We start from the raw sequence: 23,362 nt of genomic DNA on the forward strand, positions 1-23,362 counted from the left end.
CCAGATATGACAACCAAAAATGTGTCAAGACATTGCCAAATACAGTAAAGCATCGAACAGATGGTCAAATTACAACAGGAAGGCTGGGGAGTGTTGGGGAGCGGGGGAAAGAGATCAATGGTTGGAAGCTGCCCATTGCCTTCACTAGCAGAAAGAGGTAGACAAGGAATCTGGATGGCTGGTCAACCTTGAGGCTCTGGCAAGGGTCAGAGCCATGCACCCACTGTCTAGTTGAGACAAAGGGAGCTGAAGCAACTTTCACCTTTTAGTCTTATGTAAATTCTTGCTGATGGGCTATCATCGGCTATTACTGGAATTGCCTGCCTAAGGGCTATAGGTGGATCCCAAACCTGAATAAAAGGGATCGCAAGGCCAGAGCAAAGCATAGTTCTCTCTTGGGCTTCTGCCTGGCCCCCAATTCCCAAATTAATATTTTCTTGTCTAGTCTCTTTCATTTGCGTACAGCCTCCTCCAGAGCCTGAACCCCAAACCCTGAACCTGAACCCTGAACACCACGCAGGACGTGGGGGGGACACTTGCAACTGGCAGCCCAACGTGGGGTACTCGCAATCAACCAAAGGACTTGTATGCATGCGTATAAGCACAACCAATGGACACAAGACACTGGGGGGGTGGGATGAGGGCATGCGAGGGGGGGTAGGGGAGGCTGGGGGAAAGTCAGTGGGGGAAAAAAGGAGATATATGTACTACTATGTGTGATACTTTAAACAATAAATATATATATATATAAAAGACATTGCCAAATATTGCCAGATGGACAAAACTGCCTCCAGTTGAGAATACTATTATATAAAGGATCCACGAGGAAAATATAGAAAGTATATTTCCTTACATAGAAACTTCTGATTGAATCTGGATACATGTTAAGGGTGTGTTCACTATGTGAAACATCACTCAGCTGCACACTTGTGTTTTGTTGTGCACTCTGCTCTGTGTGTGTGTGTGTGTGTGTGTGTGTGTGTGTGTGTAGTATGGGAGAGTAATACTACAATTAAAGGGCTTACTAAAAAATACAAAACCGCCAGAACCGGTTTGGCTCAGTGGATAGAGTGTCGGCCTGCGGACTGAAGGGTCCCGGGTTCGATTCCGGTCAAGGGCATGTATCTTGGTTGCGGGCACATCCCCAGTGGGAGGTGTGCAAGAGGCAGCTGATCGATGTTTCTCTCTCATCGATGTTTCTGACTATCCCTCTTCCTTCCTCTCTGTAAAAAATCAATAAAATATATTTAAAAAAAAAAAAATACAAAACCACATAAGGCTATTATTGTCTTTAGAAATAGTTCATCGCCCTAGCCAGTTTGGCTCAGTGGATTGAGTATCAGCTTGTGACTGAATGGTCCTGGGTTTGATTCTGATCAAGGGCACATTCCCAGGTTGTGGGCTCAATCCCCAGTGAGGGGTGTGCAGCAGGCAGTCGATCAATGATTCTCTCTCATTGATGCTTCTATCTCTCTCTCCCTCTCCCTTCCTCTCTGAAATCAATAAAAATAAATTTTAAAAAAAAGAAATGATCGATCATTTTGTATTCTTCTTTAACAGCTTGTCAGTGTATACAAAGAATGGTGCTCTTTTCAAAATTTTTAATTTCAAAAAATTTCCAACATATTAATTATAAAAAGATAACTATATATTCTCAGCTAGATTCCATTAACTAAGTAATTATATTATCAGTTTATCTATTGAAACCCTGACTGTGATAAAAATGGCTGACCTGCCCTGGCCAGTGTGGCTCAGTCGGTTGAGCGTCCTTACGTACCCAGAGGTGACCAGTTGGATTCCCGGTCAGGGAACATGCCTGGGTTGTGGGCTCAATCCCCAGTAAGGGTGAGCAGGAGGCAGCCAATCATTGTTTCTCTCTCTCCTTTTCCCTTCCTCTCTCTCTAAAATCAACAAAAACATATTTTAAAAACATGGCTTACCTGTACATATGCCTTTTGGATGGCTGCAAGTTCTTCACTAAGGGGAACAACAAGCTTTTCAACATGTCTTTCATGAGAGTATGGCAAAATATCTGGTGAATCTTCAGAACGAAGTTCTATCTGCCCAATTAGTAGGTTAGTAATAACCTGTTGCACAGCCTACACAAAACCAATTAAGTATGATTATAAATTATATTACATGTTAAATATTTTATTTTGTCACTAAAAGAAATAAAATAGCAGTAAAATTTTGAAGGAAATATTAGAAATTCATATCATTAAATATTTTTTAACTATAAATACATCATAAATAGCACAACAGGAAAATAAGGCTTTTGAAACATCTTTATTCCACACAGCCCTTCAAGTCAAACATTTAAGAAATAAGAATATTAGTAAATGTCCAACAAGTTAATCAAATATATTTTGCACTTTCCAAAGGCAGTGATATATTCCATCAATGTTTTTTCATTTTTTTAAATATATTTTTATTTATTTCAGAGAGAGAGATGGGGAGAGAGATATAAAACATCAATGATGAGAGATAATCATTGATTGGCTGCCTCCTGCATGCCCCACACTGGGGATCGAGCCTGCAACCCAGGCATGTGGGTTTGACCAGGAATCAAACCATGCTACATAGGTCGACACTCAACCACTGAGCCATGCCAGCTGGGCTCCATCAATGTTTTATAAAGATTCAGACAAGAGCCCTGACCAGTTTGGCTAAGTGGATAGAGCGTCGGCCTGCGGAATGAAAGGTCCCAGGTTCGATTCTGGTCAAGAGCATGTACCTTGGTTGCGGGCACATCCCCAGTGGGAGGTGTGCAGGAGGCAGCTGATCGTTGTTTCTCTCTCATCGATGTTTCTAACTCTCTATCCCTATCCCTTCATTTCTGTAAAAAATCAATAAAATATATTTTTTTTAAAAAAAGGACTCAGACAACAGAAGTTTTACAAACTAAATCCCCCCAAATTATAACAGTCCATTTGAAAACCAAAACTAGAATCCAGATTTCCCTGAATCCTGGCAAATACTTTCCACTGATTTTTGTGAGGGAAAATAGAAGTCTTGTTACTATTAAATCAATTATTGATAAATTAATGGAATTTTTTTTTCATTTAAATCAATATATATGATGTGAATATATTTCTGCGGATAAATTTCATTCACCCAAAGCTCATAAAGGAACTAAATTGTAAAATTAGGGAACTGCAGTAAGAACATAAAGCCTGTTGATACAAACAACTATTATATCATTAGACTATGGTATTGACATTGTGATTGAGAGCTAAATGAAGGGGCGGGAAGGGATGGGAGAAAGGTGGGTGGGAGGAATGGGGGGGGAGGGAGGGAGGGAGGGAGGGAGGGAGAGAGAGAGAGAGAGAGAGAGAGAGAGAGAGAGAGAGAAAGATTCAATCCTGAAAGTATCTAAAAATTAAGAGCTTTTTATAAAAAATTAATTATAATTTTATTTATTTACTTATTTATTTTTTTAATATATATTTTTATTGATTTCAGAGAGGAAGGGAGAAAGAGAGGTAGAAACATCAATGATGAGAGAGAATAATTGATTGGATGCCTCCTGCACACTCCACACTGGGGAACAAGCTCACAACCTGGGCATGTGCCCTGACTGGAATCGAACCATGACCTCTTGGTTCATAGGTCAATGCTCAACCACTGAGCCATGTCAGCTGGGCTACTTATTTAATTTTTTAGAGAGAGGAAAGGAGAGGGAGGCAGGGAGGAAGGAAGCGGGGAGAGAGAGAGAGAAACATCGATGGGTTGTCGGCCAAACTCACCCTAACCAGGGATTGAACCTGCAACCTGGGTTTGTACTCTGACTGGGAATCTAACCCGACACCTTTTGGTGTACAGGAGAGTCCAACTAACCGAGCCACACCAGTCAGGATTAGAGCTTCTTTAAAAAAAAAAAAAAAGAAGAAGAAAACTAGAAAAGCTTAATGGGCTTTGTTTCAGACAAAAAATTCTCGAAGGCAAGAATCACATCTTAATCACCTTTGTATTATCAATACCTGAGCCTAAAAAGGTAGTTTACTACAGTTACAGAGGGTCCACATATATTTAAATCTAGAGTAAATTTATGACCACTTTATAAAAATGAGTAAGACTTTAATATTTTTACCCATTCATTCATTCCTCAAATATTTGAGTAACTCCCATATGGCAGGTATTGAGTTGGTAATAGAGCTATAACTAAGATAAACATAATCCCTACATTCACAGAGCTACTATTTTAGTAGGCAAACGGCAACAAATAAATGAATAAGCAAAAGAATGACAGATTATGATAAGTATTAAGAAAATCACATGATAGGGGAACTGACTTTTGATGGCTTAGAGTGGATCTTTCCAAAAGGATGACAATTAAGCAGAGACTTAAAAGCTCAAGTCTCTACTAAAAATAAGCATAGCCCTAGCTAGTTTCGCTCAGTGGATAGAGCGTCAGCCTGCAGACTGAAGGGTCCTGGGTTCGATTCCGGTCAAGGGCACATGCCTGGGTTGCAGGCTCGACATCCCTCAAGGGGTCCCAGATTGGAGAGGATGCAGGCTGGGCTGAGGGACACCCCGCCCTGCACAAATTTCGTGCACCAGGCCTCTAGTAAAAATATATTAAAAATAAGCATATTTAAATGAAGTTAAGGGGAGGATAAGAGATAGAACAGCTCCTAGCTGGCTGGGCTCAGTGGATAGAGCGTTGACCTGCAAACTGAAGGGTTGTGGGTTCGATTCCAGTCAAGGGCATATGCCTGGGTTGTGGGCTCGATCCCCAGTAGGGGGTGTGCAAGAGGCAGCTGATCAATGATTCTCATCGTTGATGTTTCTCTCTCTCCCTCTCCCTTCCTCTCTGAAATTAATAAAAAATATATTTTTAAAAAAGAACAGAAATTTCAAAAAATCACCTATAATAGAAAAAAGTCTTATGGATAAGCAGAGCTTAAAATACCTTAGAAAGTGCCCAAAAGCCAATACAGAAAACCACTCAGTTACTAAAATCAGAATGTCATGGACAGTCCTAGCCGGTTTGGCTCAATGGATAGAGAGTTGGCCTGCGGACCAAAGGGTCCTGGGTTTGATTTGGGCCAAGGGCACGTACTCTGGTTGCAGGCTCCTCCCTGACCCCACCCAGGCTGGGCCCTGGTGGAGCTCTTGCAGGAGGCAACCAATCAATGTGTTTCTCTCACATCGATGTTTTTCTCAGTCTTTCCCTCTCTCTTCCACTATCCCTAAAAAGCAATGAAAAAATATCCTCGAGGTTTAACAAAAAAAAACAAAAACAAAAAAACAACGAATGTCATGGATAGCACTCAAAATATAGTCCTCTCTCAGGAAACAGTTGTTTCCATGGCTGAGACAGGGAAAAAAACTAAATAAACATGAAATATATATACTAGAGGCCCGGTGCATGAAATTCGTGCACAGGGGTGTGTGTCTCTCAGCCGATCCTGCACCCTCTCCAATCTGGGACCCCTCAAGGGATGTCTGACTGCCCGTTTAGGGCCGATCCAAGCCGGACATCCCTCTCACAATCCAGGACTGCTGGCTCCCAACTGCTCACCTGCCTGCCTTCCTAATTGCCCCTAACTGCTTCTGCCTGCCAGCCCGATAACCCCCTAACCACTCCCCTGCCAGCATGTTTGCCCCTAACTGCCCTCTCCTGCAGGCCTCGACACCCATAACTGCCCTCCCCTGCAGGCCTGGGTCCCTCCCAACTGCCCTTCCCTGCAGGCCCGGTCACCCCAACTTCCCTCCTCTGCCAGCCTGGTCACCCCTAACTGCCCTCCCTTGCAGGCTTGATCGCCCCCAACTGCCCTCCCTTGCAGGCCTGGTCCCTCCCAACTGCCCTCCCCTACTGGCCATCTTGTGGCGGCCACCTTGTGTCCACATGGGGGCAGCCATCTTGTGTGTTGGAGTGATGATCAATTTGCATATTATCCTTTTATTAGACAGGATTAGATAGATAGAGGCCTGGTGCACAGGTGGGGGCCAGCTGGTTTGCCCTGAAGGGTGTCCCGGATCAGGGTGGGGGTTCCCTTAGGGTGTGGGGCGGCCTGGGTGAGGGGCTCAGTTAGTTGCAGGCCAGCTATGCCCCCCGACAACCCAAGCAGAGGCCCTGGTATCTGGGATTTATTTATCTTCTATAACTGAAACTTTGTAGCCTTAAGCAAAGGCCAGGCAGGCCAGGGCTGTGGAAACTTGGCTTACTCCATCACCGAAGGCAACTCAAGCCTCCTGCTCTCTCCAGCTCCGTGGCTGCCGCCATTTTTCTTGGGATTTACTTATCTTCTATAATTGAAACTTTGTAGCCTTGAGCAGAGGCCTGGGCCCACCAGGGCAGGCGGAAAGCTTGGCTTCCTCCATTGCCAGGGGCAACCCAAACCTCCTGCTCTCTCTGTGGCCGCAGCCATCTTGGTTGGGTTAATTTGCATACTCGCTCCTGATTGGCTGGTGGGCGTGGCTTGTGGGTGTAGCGGATGTACGGTCAATTTGCCTATTACTCTTTTATTAGATAGGATTATTGGTTCTTAGAGAAAGGAAGGGGGAGAAAGAGAAACATCAAAGTGTAGAATATCAATCGGCTACCTTCTGCACTTCCCCTACAGGGTATATGCCCTGACCGGGAATCGAACCAGCAACCTTTTGGTGCACTGGACTATGCCCCACTAACTGAGCCACACCAGCCAGGGCTGACCATATAATATCTTGATGTCAGAAACTTAGAAAGTTCTGTGGGGGGGTTTTTAAGTGCTTTCTAATAGACACAGGAGCCACCTCAAGGCAGTCCCAATGTTCAAAACTGGAACAATCTGAACACCAAAATTAATGATAGTAATGCATTATAGCCCCCAAAAAAATCCATTAGTCCATATTGATATAAAGAACTGAGTTGCCCGAACCGGTTTGGCTCAGTGGAGAGAGCATCAGCCTGCGGACTCAAGGGTTCCAGGTTCGATTCTGGTCAAAGGCATGTACCTTGGTTGTGGGCACATCCCCAGTAGAAGGTGTGCAGGAGGCAGCTGATTGATGTTTCTCTCTCATCGATGTTTCTAACTCTCTCTCCCTCTCCCTTCCCCTCTGTAAAAAAAAATCAATAAAATATATATATTTTTAAAAAGAACTGAGTTAATAAATAAATGGGAGAAAAAGCTTTTCATTACAGAAGACTAAGAATTCAAATTACCAAATTTAAAAGAAATGAGGGAAAGAAGAAACGATGATTAGGCAAACACCACTGAAATAATTGCTGTAGGCAAGAACCATCATTGGATGCTAAAACTGAATATTTACATAGTTTCAAAATATCTCCCCTACAACATACTTATTAGTTACAAATAGAAAAACAATACAGTCTATTCTCTGGGAATACTGCATCCACGGATCAAAAATATCAAAAAAGAAATGTTACATTGTTGCTAACATGGACTATGCAGTTAGGCCTAAAATGACTGCATCTGTACTGAACATGTACACTTTTTCTTCTTGTCATTAGTCCCTAAACTATACAGGTATAACAACTATTTACATAGCATTTACATTGTATTAGGTATTATAACTAACCCACAGATGATGTAAAGTATACAAGAGGATGTGCATAGATTATACGAGCATCTGTGGATTTTGGTATCCATAGGGTCCTAGAACCAATCCCCTGAGGATACCAAGGTACGACTGTAATTTTACAATGGAGAAATTGGAAAGTCATCCTATATAATAAAGATGTAATATGCAAATTGAGCCTCACGCCCTCACAAGATGGCTATGACCAGGCCGGCAGTGGGGGGTTAGTGATGGACGACCAAACGACTGAAAAAGCAGCCTGCGTGGGGCGACCAGGCTAGCAGGGGAGGCATTTGGGGGCAACCAGGCCAGCGGGGGGGGGGGGGGGGGGGGGGAGCAGTAAGAGGTGACCAGGCCAACAGTGGGGGGCAGGTAGGAGCAACCAGGCCGGCAGAGGTGGGCAGTTAGGGGCGACCAGGCCAGCAGGGGTAGCAGAAACAGGGGACCAGGCCAGCGGGAGCTGGGGGGCAGTTAGGAGCAACCACGCAGGCAGGGAGGGTATAATTGGGGGAGACATGGCCAGCAGCAGGGGGCAGTTAGGGGACAACCAGGCCACAAGCGGGGAGCAGTTAGGAGCAATCAGGCGGGCACGCAGAGGCAGTGAGGGGCAATCAGGCCGGCAAGGGGTGGCAGTTAGGGGCGACCAGGCAGGCAGGCAGGTGAGCCATTAGGAGCCAGCCATCCAGGATTGTGGAAGGGATGTCCGACTGCTGGTTTAGGCCCGATCCCTGGGATCGGGCCCTGGGATCAGGACTAAACTGGCAGTCAGACACCCCCCAAGGGGTCCTGGATTGGAGAGGGTGCAGGCTGGCCTGAGGGGACACCCCCCCCCCATGCACGAATTTTGTGCCCAGGGCTCTAGTCTTAACCAAATCAGGATTAAAAGCACCAGCAATAAAACTAATCAACATCATGTATTCTCAGATACATGAGAAAGATATCCCTTCTGGGATATCCTTGACAAAAATGCTTAACCTCACTCCAATCATGAGAAAATAACAACCAAACCTAAATTGAGGGATATTCTACAAAATAATGGTACCCACTCTTCAAAAGTATCGTGAAAAACAAGAAAAGGTCATGGGAGACAAAAAAGACTGAGGAACTTTCACAGATGAAAGTCAAAGGAGACATGGTAACTAAATACAGTGGGGATCCTGAATTGGACCCTGGAACAAAAAAGGACACTGGTTGAAAAACTGGCAAAATTCAGTAAGGTCTGCAGATTAGTTACCAGTATTGTACCAATGTCAATTTCCTGGTTTTGATAATTTTACAATGGTCATATAATATGTTAACATTTGGGAAGATGAGCAAAGGATACACAGAGACTTCACATTTTGCAAATATCCTAAAATTCTAAAGTTACAGTATTTCAAAATAAAACTTTTTTAAAAAAACTGAAAACAGTAACAATTTAACAAATGGCTTTATGTGATTCTTATGCACACTAAAGTCTGAAAACTACCAATGTAGAAAAACTTCTGTAAGCAGAAGGGAGGCATGTTATAGGAATGTTGTAGTCCTAATGTCAAATTAAATACTAGAATGAAAAACTGATGTGGCCACATACAAAAGTTCTTATTTTCATAAATTTTAATAAATGAAAAGACATTTTACTTACCTTTATATCACTACCTGGTGTGGCACTAAGAGCCACAATTCTAAAGTGATTTGTATATTTGATTAGTTCTCTTACAACCTTAAAAAAAAAAAAAAACTCTTTAATTTCATCATCCAGTACAAAAATAACAATGATTCTGTTAAATAAAACATTATATATTACATTATCATTATTTCTTTATTCAGAGTACTGATGGCCTAGTGCAGCCGTAGGCAAACTACGGCCCGCAGCCCGGATCCAGCCTGTTGGGCTGTTCTATCCGGCCCGCAGAGCCAAAAGAGCGGAGGGTTCTCTTGCTCTCCCCTCCGCTCCTTCACCAGCAGCAGTGTTAACATGGCAACCTCGGGAAACACAGCCGCAGCTCCTTCTTCTGAGTGGGCGGATTTATATCCACCCATTTAGTAGAAGGAACAACCTCTCAATCTTCCAGAGGCTCCTTGTTATGCCCGCGGACGCGTCCCCCGACATCACCCTGGGAATGCGTAGACACGTTATCGTGGTGATGTAGGGAGACACGCCCCTGGAGAGCACAGTATCAGAGCCTTTCTGAGGTAAGATTAAGAGCTCTACTCAAACACAATTTTTTCCTGTTCCCACATTCTGTACATCACAATGACTTGTTAATAAAACAACAAAGACTTTCAGCTTTTAGGGCTTGTATCCACTGCAGTTTTTTTTTCCCACTGCGGATGCGCGCAGCAGGGAAAAAGACACACAGAGGACATGTCACACTAGCCATGCAGTGGCCGCATTTTTTTGCTGATACGGATGCGGTATCAGTAACGCTACCGTGGCCACTAACCGCATGTGTTAGCGGCAAAACAAATGCATTTTGCGCTGCGTTTGCTTCTCCCCCTTGCGCCTGTAAAAATGCATGCTACAGGGCATTTGTGTTAACATGCATCACTGCACATTAGCATCAATGCAAACGTGATGGAAACCTGTGTACAATGCATTAACACTAGCTGCGCTGCATTGCAGTACTGCACCACACTGCAACGGCAGCACGGCTAGTGTGAATGAACCCTAATTCAGTGGGTTGAACAAAAAGATTGTATAGAAATGTGATGAACTAAAGATTTTATTACAAAATCGCTTAATTTCAGGGTTTCAGAAGTAATTGGACAAATGAAAAACTGAAAATCAAAAGTTCATATCTAATACTTGGATGAAACCCTTTCCTGGTAATGACAGCCTGAAGTCTTGTACTTATGGACATCACCATATGCTGGGTTTCCTCCTTTGTAATGCTCTGCCAGGCTGTCAAAGTAGGGGTATATATATAAATATCCTGCCATTTACAGCTTTTAATAAGAAAAACTGTTGCAATGGGCATTTAAAAGTGGCACTTGGTTGTTTTTATAGAGTCCAGTGGATGCAATCTGACATTGATAATGGGCTCTTTCACACTATGTGCACTGCGGCTGTTTTTTGCCAGTAACGGAAGTGCTAGTGGTAACTACTGGTTACCCATGTTTTGCACTGCCCTAGCACCTCCCATACAAGTGTGTCTGGAAGACACAGCAATGTGCAGCTATGTGTATTACCATAAACAAAGGGCCTGTGTGAAAGATACACAGGTTTCCTATGGAGGAAAGGGGTTGTTCTCTATGGTCAGGGTGTGCCTTTGTCCCATGTCTGAACTTTTTCAGATGATTTTGTTATATATATATATTTTTAGAAGACCAAAAATGTTATAGTAGAGCAAATTTAATCACTTGTTTTTATACTTTACTGTCTTATTTTAGTAAAGAATTTAATAAGAGAACAGTATTGTTGGTTTTAGCCCAATATTAAACATGAGTGGACCAAAGAAAAGGAAAGTGGACAGTGAATGCCGAGTGTTTAAGAGGGAGTGGACAACAAAATATTTTTTCACCGAAGTCTGATCAATGCCGGTATGTCTGATATGCCAGGAAACACTTGCAGTCTTCAAAGAGTACAATCTCAGCCGTCACTTTGCCACAAAGCATGGCAACTATGCTAGCAAGCAGTCACCTCAAGAACGGGAGGCTACTGCACAGAGGTTGATGGCTAAATTACAGACTCAGCAAAATGTCTTTCACAGACAAACTGCAATTCAAGAGACAACTACCAAAGCAAGTTTTAAGCTATCATTCAAATTAGCAAAAGCTAGCAAACCTCTCTCTGAAGGCGAGTTTTTGAAAGAATGTATGATAGAGACAACAGGTCTCTTGTGTCCAGAGAGCAAAGGCAAGGTTGAAAAACTCAGCTTATCGCACAGGACAGTGACTCGTCGAGAGGAACTGATTGATGAAGACTTGGCCAGCAAGTTAAATAGTAAGGCAGAGTTCTTTAAGTTTTATTCACTAGCATTGGATGAAAGTAATGACATAAAGGACACTGCTCAGCTCTTAATTTTTATCCAAGGGATTAGTGACAATTTTGAAATTACGGAGGAGTTTTTAGCCATGGAGCCACTGAAAGGAAAAACACGGGGAGAGGACTTGTATGTCCGGGTGTCTACTGTCATCGAGAAAATGAAGCTACCATGGAGTAAACTTGCTAATGCCACAACAGATGGATCTCCAAATTTAACTGGAAAAAATGTTGGACTGCTAAAAAGAATTCAGGATAAAGTGAAAGAGGAGAACCCTAACCAAGATGTTATTTTTCTTCACTGTATTATTCACCAGGAATCATTGTGCAAGTCTATATTACAACTTAATCATGTTGTTAATCCAGTCGTAAAGCTTAATTTCATTCGAGCAAAGGGACTTCAGCACCGTCAGTTTATTAAGTTTCTGGAGGAAACTGATGCGGATCACCACGACTTACTTTACCATTCTCGTGTCCACTGGTTGAGTTTGGGCAAATTTTTCCAACGAGTGTGGGAGCTCAAAGAAGAGATTGGTGCATTTTTGAAATTAAAGGGGAAGTCTGACGAATTTACTGAGCTTGAGTGACAAAAATTGGCTGTGTGACTTTGCATTTGCTGTAGATATATTTTCACATTTGAATGAGCTAAATGTGAAGCTACAGGGAAAAGATCAGTATGTACATGACATGTACACTAATGTGAAAGCCTTTAAATCGAAGCTGATTTTCTTTACCAGACAAATTTCAGACAAAGTCTTCACTCATTTTGCCACACTAGCCACACAGAAGGAGACCATCCAAAACGTGAAGAAATACAGCAAATCACTGGATGACCTGCATGCAGAATTCTGTCGTCGGTTTTCTGATGTTGAAAAATTGACCAGTCACTTCAACTGGTGGCCTGTCCTTTGTCACAAAACCCTGAAACAGCACCAGAAGAGGTGCAACTGGAACTCATCGATCTTCAGTCTGACTTTGTCCTAAAGGAGAAATTCAGCTCTCTTGAACTAAGAGACTTTTATGCTTCACTTAATGAAGCCACTTTTCCAAACATCCGGAGGATGGCACAGAAGATGCTGGTGCTGTTTGGGTCAACCTATGTTTGTGAGCAGACATTTAGCATCATGAACATCAACAAAACCCCTCACAGATCCAGCTTAACTGACGAACACCTCAGATCTATCCTGAGAATAGCCACAACAAAACTAACTCCAGACTTGATGCATTAGCTAAAAAAGGAGACCAACAACACTGTTCCCACTGAAGTTGATGTTTTAAAGACCAAAAACCTTTCAACCCAGTCTACATTGCCATCTACATCTATGTCCCAGGCATAATTTGGAAGTTGCACTAAAGAAAATGTTTAATTTACTGTTTACACATTTTGTTCTTTTCTATTTGTTTTAGTTTTAAATTATTTTATTATATTTAAGTTTAATTTGAAAGGCTTTTGTACCTTTCCTTTGTTAGGCAATTTTATTTTGCCTTTGCCATCTTCAATATAAGGTATGTTATTGTGCTATGATTCCTCCATTTTTTGAAGTTTCAAATTATAATAATTAGTGTTTACATTCTTCTTGTTAAAATGTTTGAAATGAATAAAACTATTGAAATAAAAAAAAAGACCGTACCCTTTTATGTAATGATGTTTACTTCGAATTTATATTCGTTCACACAAACACTCCATCCATGCTTTTGTTCCAGCCCTCCAGTCCAGTTTAAGAACCCACTGTGGCCCTCGAGTCAAAAAGTTTGCCCACCTCTGGCCTAGTGGATGGAACTATTATCCTATCTAATAAAGGAGTAATATGCAAATTAACCATCACTCTGCTACACCCACAAGCCATGCCCACAAGCCACGCCCACAAGCCACGCCCACAAGCCAATCAGGAGTGAATATGCAAATAACCCAACCAAGGGCCACAGAGAGCAGGAGGGAAGCTTGGGTTTCCCCCGCAATGGAAAAAGCCAAGCTTTCCGCCTGCCCTTGCCAGCCTCGGACTCCACTCAAGGCTACAAAGTTTCAATGATAGAAGATACATAAACCCAAACAGAAATGGTGGCAACCACGGAGCTGGAAAGAGCAGGAGGTTAGGGTTGCCCCCGGTGATGGAGGAAGCCAAGCTTTCCGCCCACCCTGGCTGGCCCAGGCCTCGCTTAAGGCTACAAAGTTTCAATTATAGAAGATAAATAAATCCCAATAGAAATGGCTGCTACCACGGAGCAAGCAGAAGGCTTGGCTCCGCTCCAGGCTACAAAGTTTCAATTGTAGAAGATAAATAAACCTCAGATACCAGGGCCTCCGCTTGGGTCACCAGGGGGCGTGGCCGGCCTGCAAACCACCACAGGCCCCTCGCCCAGGCTGCCTCACGCCCCAAGGGAATCCCCACCCTGATCCGGGACACCCTTCAGGGCAAACCAGCTGGTCCCCACCTGTGCACCAGGCCTCTATCCTATCTAATAAAAGAGTAATATGCAGATTGACCATCACTCCAACACACAAGATGGCTGCCCCCATGTGGACACAAGATGTCCACTACAAGATGGCAAGCAGGGGAGGGCAGTTGGGAGGAACCAGGCCTGCAAGGGAGGGCAGGTGTGGGCGATCAAGCCTGCAGGGGAGGGCAGTTAGGGGTGACCCAGCCGGCAGAGGAGGGAAGTGGGTTGACTGGGTCTGCAGGGAAGGGCAGTTAGGGGGGACTCAGGCCTGCAGGGGAGAGCAGTTGGGGGGTACCAGGCCTGCAGGGGAGGGCAGTTAGGGGTGTCCAGGCCTGCAGGGGAAGGCAGTTAGGGGCAAACAGGCTGGCAGGGGGGCAGTTAGGCATTCATCATCCTGGCAGGGGAGTGAGTGGTTATGGGCAATCAGGAAGGCAGGCAGGCGAGCAGTTGGGAGCCAGCAGTCCTGGATTGTGAGAGGGATATCCGAATGCCTGTCAGATTGGAGAGGGTGCAGGTTGGGCTGAGGGACACACACCCCCGTGCACGAATTTTGTGCACCGGGCCTCTAGTTAGTAATATTATCCAAAGAGCAAATAATTTAGGTTTATACTCTACACCAGTGGTCGGCAAACTTATTAGTCAACAGAGCCAAATATCAACAGTACAACAATTCAAATTTCTTTTGAGAGCCAAATTTTTTAAACTTAAAGTTCTCCTAACGCCACTTCTTCAAAATGGACTCGCCCAGGTCATGGTATTTTGTGGAAAAGCCACACTCAAGGGGCCAAAGAGCTGCATGTGGCTCACGAGCAGCAGTTTGCCGACCACGACTCTACAACAATCAAAAACTTTAGAGTTTCTTCTATATAGAAAGTTACCACATCAAGGCCTAATTCACTAGCAAATGGAAGAAAAGAGAGTCTGTTCTCCATTGCTTGGTCCACAGTCTAGCCTTGCAGCTATATCCATATGCACACTTACCAGATTAAGGTAAATCATAACATAAAATGAAAAAAAATATTTTAGGATTTTAAAGAAGTTAGACTGTATATTGAAGGCTTGTAATTTTTAAATTAAATCTATACTAATAAAAGGGTAATATGCTAATTAGACTGCGAGACCTTTCAGGAGACCTTCCAGACATTCTTCTGGACAAAGCCAGGGTGGCGGGGCCGAGGTAGAGGCAGTTAGAGGCCAAGAGGGGAGGGCACTTGAGGGTGATCAGGCCAGGATGGGACGGCAGTTGTGGGTGATCAGGCTGGTGGGGGGCGGGGCCGTTGGGGGTAAGCAGACAGCAGGGGGGCCAGTGGGGGCAAGCAGGCCGTCAGTGGGGGTCAGTTGTAGGTGATCAGTACAGCAGGGGGGGGGGCAGTTTGGAGTGAGAAGGCCAGCAGGGGGGCAGTTGGGGGCAAGCAGGCTGGCAGGGGGGGCAGTTGGGGGTGATCAGGCTGGCAGGGGGGTCATTTGGGGGCGAGCAGGCCGGTGGCGGGGTGGCAGTTGGGGGTGAGCAGGCCAGTAGGCAGAGTGGTTAGGGCAATCAGGCAGGCAGGCAGGCAGGTGAGCGGTTAGGAGGCAGCAGTCCCGGATTGTGAGAGGGATTTTCGACTGCCGGTCTAGGCCTGATCCCTGTAAACTCACAGTAGGACATCCTTCGAGGGGTCCCAGATTGGAGAGGGTGCAGACCGGGCTGCGGAACACCCCCCTCTCCATGCACGAATTTTGTACACCGGGCCACTAGTTTATTCATAAAAGAATAAAGTGCCCTGGCCAGGTTACTCAATGGTTACAGTGTTGTTCGGTACACCAAAATGTTGCGGGTTCGATTCCCAGTTGGGGCCTGTACAGGAGGAAGCTGGTTGATGGTTCTCTCTCACATCAATGTTTCTCTCTCTCTCTCTCTCTCTCTCTCTCTCTCTCTCTCTCTCTCTCTCTAAAAATCCTTGGGTGAGGAATAATTTTAAAAAATAATAATAATAAGGCTAATTTGGGGTAATGTTAAAAATCAAACTTTCCTTTTAAATCCTAAAACATTTTCTCAGTGGAATCAAAGCAACATTCTAAACTATGCAGTTTAAATTCAACACCACTTCTGGTATGATTATTACTGGATAATTTGTCAGAATCCCATATTCCCCTTCACACTAGTCCTCAATACGAGGAAGAAGGACCCTTATAGTCAGTTGTAGAAATAGCTCTTAGAGTCCCACAATAGCTCTGGAAACAGTAAAATTAGATTATCTAAAACATACTCTATTTCAACCTATGTCAAGGATTAATTCAATGAGACATACACTGAATCTGGATTTATACTCAAAAAAACATTACTTCTGGAGGGTTTTTTTTTTAATGATATAGAATACATATAAAGATACGGAGTTATACCTAATGGAGACTTAAATAGAATTGTTCTAATTAAAATGTGATGTAAGGAAGAGAAGAAAATGAAATAAAATAAAAATAAATGAAAACCGGTTTAAGACAACATGTCCCTAATACATGACTTTACTCCAGGAGGAATTCTCAAGCATTTGCAGAAGAGGAAATAGTATTAGGTTTGTAACCCTGGACTTTCTAGGAGCTACATTCTTCATTGAGCTGATGTGCCTGTTAGAACCTATATCAGAAATATTCAACATAGCATACACTCTCAGGGCTGTTGGGTATTAATGAAGTAAATGCAGTGTCTCACTGAACTCAATAAAAGCATAAACCTTGTAGTTTAAAAAATAAATCACCTAATGCCTAGACATTGTTTTTAAATAAATGAGTTATAGGTGCTAAATATAAGCTAAATCTACAAAATCAATTTCAGTTAGAATAAAAATTTGTACATGCACCTTTTAAACACAAACCATAACACATTTGGGTATTAATTTAACATGGAAAATACAAATAAATAAAAAATATATCCATTTCCTGGCTAAGATCAACTATAAGAAAGATGAGAGAGCCCTCAACCCTGGCTTCTGTTCACACAGCTCCAGTTCACTCTGCCCTCCCTCTGCCAGAGCCCAAGATATCTGGGAGTGTGATTGCTGATACATATGAAAGGCATCTGATTCAGTCTCCAGAACCTTTCAAGTGATGATTAATTCACCAGGGAGGGCAAAGCAGCCATCTCTGTCAGTGTATCTACAAAATCCTATGGGGCAGAGAGAATTAACCATCAGCTCTAAAAGAAAACGCCATCAAGGACAGAGAGAACTACATAACCAGACACCCGGAGAGGAGAGATCATGGGGAGACATATGAAAGAAAAGCAGGCATCACCAGAAAAGGAAGTAAACGAAATAGAGGCAAGCAACCCACCACAGAAAGAATTCAGAGAAATGGTCATAATGTGGATGAAAAGAATGGAAGACAAATTCGACAATATGTGTAAGAACCAAGAGGAAATTAGAAGAACCAAGAAAAAATGAAAAATGACATCGCTGCTATAAAGAACTCAATAGAAAGCATCAAGAGTAGACTAGAAGAAACAGAGGACCGCATCAGTGAGCTAGAAGACAAGATGGGGAAAAATACCCAAGTAGAGCAACTTCTAGAAAAAAAAATTAAAAAGCAGGAGGACAGCCTAAGGGAACTTTGGGACAACACAAAACAAAACAGCATCCGCATAATATGGGTGTCAGAAGGAGAGGAAACTGAGCAAGGAATAGAAAATCTGTTTGAAGAAATAATGACAGAAAACTTCCCTGACATAGGGAAGAAAAAACCCACACAAATCCAAGAAGCTTACAGAGTCCCAAGCAAAATGAACCCCAAAAGACCGAAGCCAAGGCACATTATAATTAAATTGGCAAACACCAATGACAAAATAAGAATCTTAAAAGCGGCAAGAGAGAGACAGAAAGTTACATACAAAGGATCCCCAGACTAGCAACTGATTTCTCAACAGAAACACATCAGGCCAGAAGGAAATGGAATGAAATATACAAAGTAATGTAAAGGAAGGGTCTGAATCTAAGAATACTGTACCCAGCAAGGCTATCAATCAAATTTGAAGGTGAAATCAGGAGTTTCACAGACAAAAAAGGACTAAGGGAGTTTATTACCACTAAACCAGCAATGCAAGAAATGCTAAAGGGTCTGCTGTAAAAAAAAAAAAAGAAATAGGAAGCGAAGAAGGAACACAGGGATAAAGAATAAAAATGGCGACAAACAAGTACCTATCAATAATAACTTCAAATGTAAATGGATTAAATGCCCCAATCAAAAGACATAAGGTTTCGGATTGGATAAGAAAACATGACCCATACACCTGCTGTCTATAAGAAACCCACCTCAGATAAAAAGACACACACAGACTGAGGGTGAAGGGATAGAAAAAGGTTTTTCAGGGGAATGGAAATGAAAAAAAAAGCTGGGGTAGCAACACTTATATCTGACAAATTAGATCTCAAAGTGAAGGACATAAAAAGAGATAAGGAAGGCCATTTCATAATACTAAAGGGAGCAATCCAATAAGAAGAAATAGCTCTGGTAAACATATACACACCCAATACAGGAGCAACCAAATACATAAAAAAACTCTTGGTGGATATCAAGGGAGAGATTGACAGCAACACAATCATAGTAGGAGACTTTAATACCCCACTATCACCATTGGACAAATCCTCTAAACAAAAAATCAGCAAAGAAATATCAACCTCAAATGACTCACTAGACCAAATGGAATTAATTGACATCTTCAGAACATTTCACCCCAAAGCCACAGAATATACATTCTTCTCAAGTGCACTTGGGTCATTTTCAAAGATAGATCATATATTGGGTCACAGGCAAAGTCTCTTCAAATTCAAGAAGATAGAAATCCTATCAAGCATCCTATCAGATCACAGTGGCATAAAACTGGAAATCAACTACAATCCAAAAAAATCAAACACATGGAGACTAAATAGCATGCTATTAAACAATGACTGGGTTACCAGAGAGATCAAAGAAGAAATAAAAAACATCATGGCAACAAACGACAATGAAAACACAACAATCTAAAATCTATGGGACACAGCGAAAGCAGTCTTGAGAGGGATGTTCATAGCTCTACAAGCCTACTGCAAAAAAAACAAGAAACAATGGTAATAAACTACCTAACCCTACAACTCAAAGAGTTAGAAAGAGAGCAACAAGAAAAGCCCACAGCCCTGGCTGGTTTGGCTCAGTGGATAGAGCGTCGGCCTGAGGACTGAAGGGTCCAAGGTTCGATTCCGATCAAGGGCATGTACCTTGGTTGCGGGCACATACCCAGTAGGAGGTGTGCAGGAAACAGCTGATCGATGTTTCTCTCTCATCGATGTTTCTAACTATCTCTCCCTCTCCCTTCCTCTCTATAAAAAAATCAATAAAATATATTAAAAAAAAAAAAAAGAAAAGAAAAGCCCACAGTGAGCAGAAGGAAGGAAATAATAAAGATCAGAGCAGAAATGAATGACATAGAGACCAAAAAAAAAAAAAAAAACAATACAAAAAATCAATGAAACCAAGAGCTGGTTCTTTGAAAGGATAAACAAGATTGATGAACCTCTAGCCAGGCTCACCAAGAAGCAAAGAGAGAGGACCCAAATAAACAAAATCAGAAATGAAAGAGGAGAAATAACAACAGACCCCACAGAAATACAAAGGATTGTTTAAAAAATACTATGAACAACTCTATCCTAACAAACTAGACAACCTGGAAGAAATGGACACATTCCTAGAAAAATACAACCTTCCAAAACTTACTCAGGAAGATACTAAAAATCTCAATAGGCTGATAACTATGGAAGAAATTGAAGCAGTCATCAAAAAACTTCCAGTGAACAAAAGCCCGGGGCCAGACGGCTTCACAGGGGAGTTTTACCAAACATTCAAGGAAGAACTAAAACCTATCCCCCCATAAAGTTACAAAAAGAAATTGTCAGCCAGTTTGCAATTGAATTGCCATGGCCTAGAGCAAAGAATATCCTTACATGATATTATTCTACAATGTCATTATAATTTTAGATATTTTACAACAGCATATTGTACAATTATTTCAAACAAACTTACAAACTAATTCTTGGAATGTTTGGCAGCAATTTAAAAAAAAAAAAAGAGGACATGAAAGGATTTAATCCCTTTCAGAAGGAATTAAGGCACTGGGAAGGCACTTGAGCATTCTATATTGGCCCCTCTTGCCTTTTGTGCCAAGAGGGACCCTCTTCTCACAATCCAATTGCCCTCAGCTGTTGCCTGAGCTTTCTGTTCATGCTGAGCTTGAAGCCTCGTGGTGGCTGGTACCATGGATCTGTCTCTCGCCCAATTGTGTGAGCTGGGCCCTCCCTGGAGAAGAAACCTGAGTTCTCCGAGATATGTGATCAGTTCTGGGGCCCCGCCAGCAGGCCAGGGGATCCCAAGGCAGGTGCTGGGCGTGCAGGCCACGGGGGCATAGGCTACCAAAGAGACAGAACTGAACCTCACATCACCCTGCTTGGCCCCGGAGGATGACTGGTTAGCCAGAGACGGGTAAGATTCCTCAGGAAGGAACAACCTAAGACAGGCACAGTCGCAGAGGGGCCATCAGGAGAGAACTTGGGGATCATCAGAGGTGGGGCACAGACCCCCACCCTCCCAACCTTGCAGGGGCCTGAACCCTCGCCCTCTCTGAGGGAGGTCTCCTGCTCACATGGCTGCTTTGCTTCCCACTCCCAGCTCAGATCGGGACACAGGTGACAGACAGTGTGACTTGGCCCAGCTCAGATTGGGACCCACGTAACAGACAGAGACTTGGCTGACAGCAGCTGCCCTATATCTAAATCCAGCCTAGCACCAGGAATGCTCAGGGCCTACTCAAGAATGCAAATAATCCTTTCCACTAATATTTACAGGGTAAACTAAGATTGTTGGTAGAGTATTAAATTTGACAGCAAAATAATAATCAAGATTTCAGATTAAATTAAATAGGCTAATTCAAATAAGTGAATATTCAAGAAAATTTAATTGTACTGGACAAAAAGCTGTTCCTAAAGTAGTAACTAAAATTTCTATTGGTAGTTCATCTCATGGTAAAATTCCTGAACATGCAATGAAACTAAAGCAGTCATATTTTTGTGCAAAAAATTAAAATTTAAAGTTATCAAGACTGCATTATAAAATTTACAAAAGCCTCCATTAATCAAAAAAGGGGGGATAGTAGGGTAATATCATGTAAGGAAAAATATCCTATAAGTAAATTACATCTAGAAAATTTTTACTTTACAAAATTAATTTTTATTTGTAATGCTAACAGCAAGACACCCATGAAAAACACACATGGTGTCTAAATAAGACAAAGGAAAATCGTTTGGGCAAAAATAAAAACGATCCCAAATCAATTATATAGAAAAGATTCCGTTATTACCTTTTGGTCGAAAATATGTTTGTATATTTCCAGAAAACAACTCCAAGACCATGTGGATTCCTGCAACAGAGAGGAATTGACAGGTCTGCTCCAACCACGAAGACAAGAGGAGAAACAGTCCAGAGATGGAAGACACTGATGACGCCTTGCCACGCTAGCAGTCAGAAGCTGTGCGACGCAGCAGCTTGCCTAGGACCAAACCAGAGAGGGTCGGACCTGCATTGCCACCATGTGCCCACCATCCAGATATCATTGCTGACATGTACACATAAGGAACTGTCTGACATTGAAACGGGGACTCAGAAATGTTGGACATTGAAATTGGGACTCAAACATTTTTTGTTATTATATGTTTATTTCTAGTCTGCAGAGGCAAGATTTTTTAAAGGAAAGAAATGGGGGAAAAAATAGATACAGAAGCAAAGAAGCATTGAACAGAGTGTCAAACTACAGCGGGAAGGCAGAGGAGGTTTTGGGGGGGGAGGGCTGTAAGAGATCAACTGAAGGACTTGTACGCATGCATATAAGCATAGCCAATGGATAAAAGACACTGGGGGGTGGGCAGGTAAAGGCATGTACTGGGGGGAAGGGGAGGCTGGGGGGAGGTCAATGGGGGAAAAAAAAGAGACATATGTACTACTATTTGTAATACTTCAAACAGTTAAAAAAATAAATTAATTTTAAAAAATAAAATAAATAAATAAAACCTATCCTCCTCAGACTATTCCAGAAAATTCAAGAGGAAGGAACACTTCCAAGCTCCTTCTATGAAGCCAGCATCACCCTAATACCAAAATCAGAGAAAGACAACACAATGAAAGAGAATTATAGGCCAATATCCCTCATGAACATAGATGCCAAAATCCTCAACAAAATTCTAGCAAATTGGATTCAGCAGTACATCAGAAAGATCGTACACCATGACCAAGTAGGATTTATCCCAGGGAGGTAAGGATGGTACAATATCTGCAAATCAATAAATGTGATACATCACATAAACAAATTGAGAGATAAAAATCACATAGACATATCAATTGATGCAGAAAAAGAATTTTGACAAAATCCAACACCCTTTCTTGATAAAAACTCTCAGCAAGGTGGGAATAGAAGGATCATACCTCAACATAATAAAAGCCATATATGAAAAACCCACAGCTAACATCATACTCAATGGGCAAAAACTAAAACCATTTCCCCTAAGAACAGGAACCACTCCTGTTCGACATAGTACTGGAAGTATTAGCCATTGCAATTAGACAAGAAGAAGAAATAAAAGGCATCCAAATTGGAATAAAAGAAGTAAAGCTGTCCTTATTTGCAGATGACATGATATGGTACATAAAAAACCCGAAAGACTCCATCAAAAAACTATTAGACTTAATAAATGAATTCGGCAATGTAGCAGGATACAAAATTAAAGCCAAGAAATCTATGGCATTTCTATACACCAATAGTGAACTTACAGAAAGAGAGACTAAAAAAGCAATCCCATTTACCATCGCACCAAAAAATTAAGATACCTAGGAATAAACTTAACTAAGGAGGTAAAAGACCTATACACAGAAAACTACAGGACACTGAAAAAAGAGATAGAGGAAGATGTAAACAGATGGAAGAACATACCATGTTCATGGATTGGGAGAATCAACATCATTAAAATGTCCATACTACCCAAAGCAATCTATGATTCAATGCACTCCCCATTAAAATACCAATGGCATATTTCACAGACCTAGAAAGAACTCTCCAAAAATTCCATCTGGAATAAAAAAAAAGACCCTGAATAGCCACAGCAATCCTGAGAAAGGAGAACAAAGTAGGCGGGATCTCAATACCAGATTTCAAGCGGTATTACAAGGCCACTGTTCTCAAAACAGTCTGGTACTGGCACGAGAACAGACATATAGACCAATGGAATAGAATAGAGAACCCAGATATCGACCCAAACCACTATGCTCAATTAATATTTGACAAAGGAGGCAAGAACACACAATGGAGTCAAGACAGTCTCTTCAATAAATGGTGTTGGGAAAATTAAACAGATACATGCAAAAAAAATGAAATTAGACCACCAACTT

At 42.3% G+C, this 23,362-nt stretch overlaps 1 protein-coding gene across 1 annotated transcript in view; it reads right to left on the reverse strand.

Moving 5' to 3' along the window:
- Positions 1–23,362, reverse strand: part of FANCM (FA complementation group M) — a gene marked incomplete at both ends in the record, with an annotated part of 53,960 nt that overhangs the window by 23,794 nt on the left and 6,804 nt on the right. Inside the window, 2 exons of the mRNA XM_080662799.1 lie at positions 1,941–2,099; positions 9,149–9,226. Coding sequence (XP_080518925.1) covers positions 1,941–2,099; positions 9,149–9,226 — 237 coding nt within the window. The remainder of the gene's footprint in view (positions 1–1,940; positions 2,100–9,148; positions 9,227–23,362) is intronic.

The sequence above is a fragment of the Plecotus auritus genome, assembly GCF_963455305.1.
Source record: "Plecotus auritus genome assembly, chromosome: 1".
Taxonomy (NCBI): domain Eukaryota; kingdom Metazoa; phylum Chordata; class Mammalia; order Chiroptera; family Vespertilionidae; genus Plecotus; species Plecotus auritus.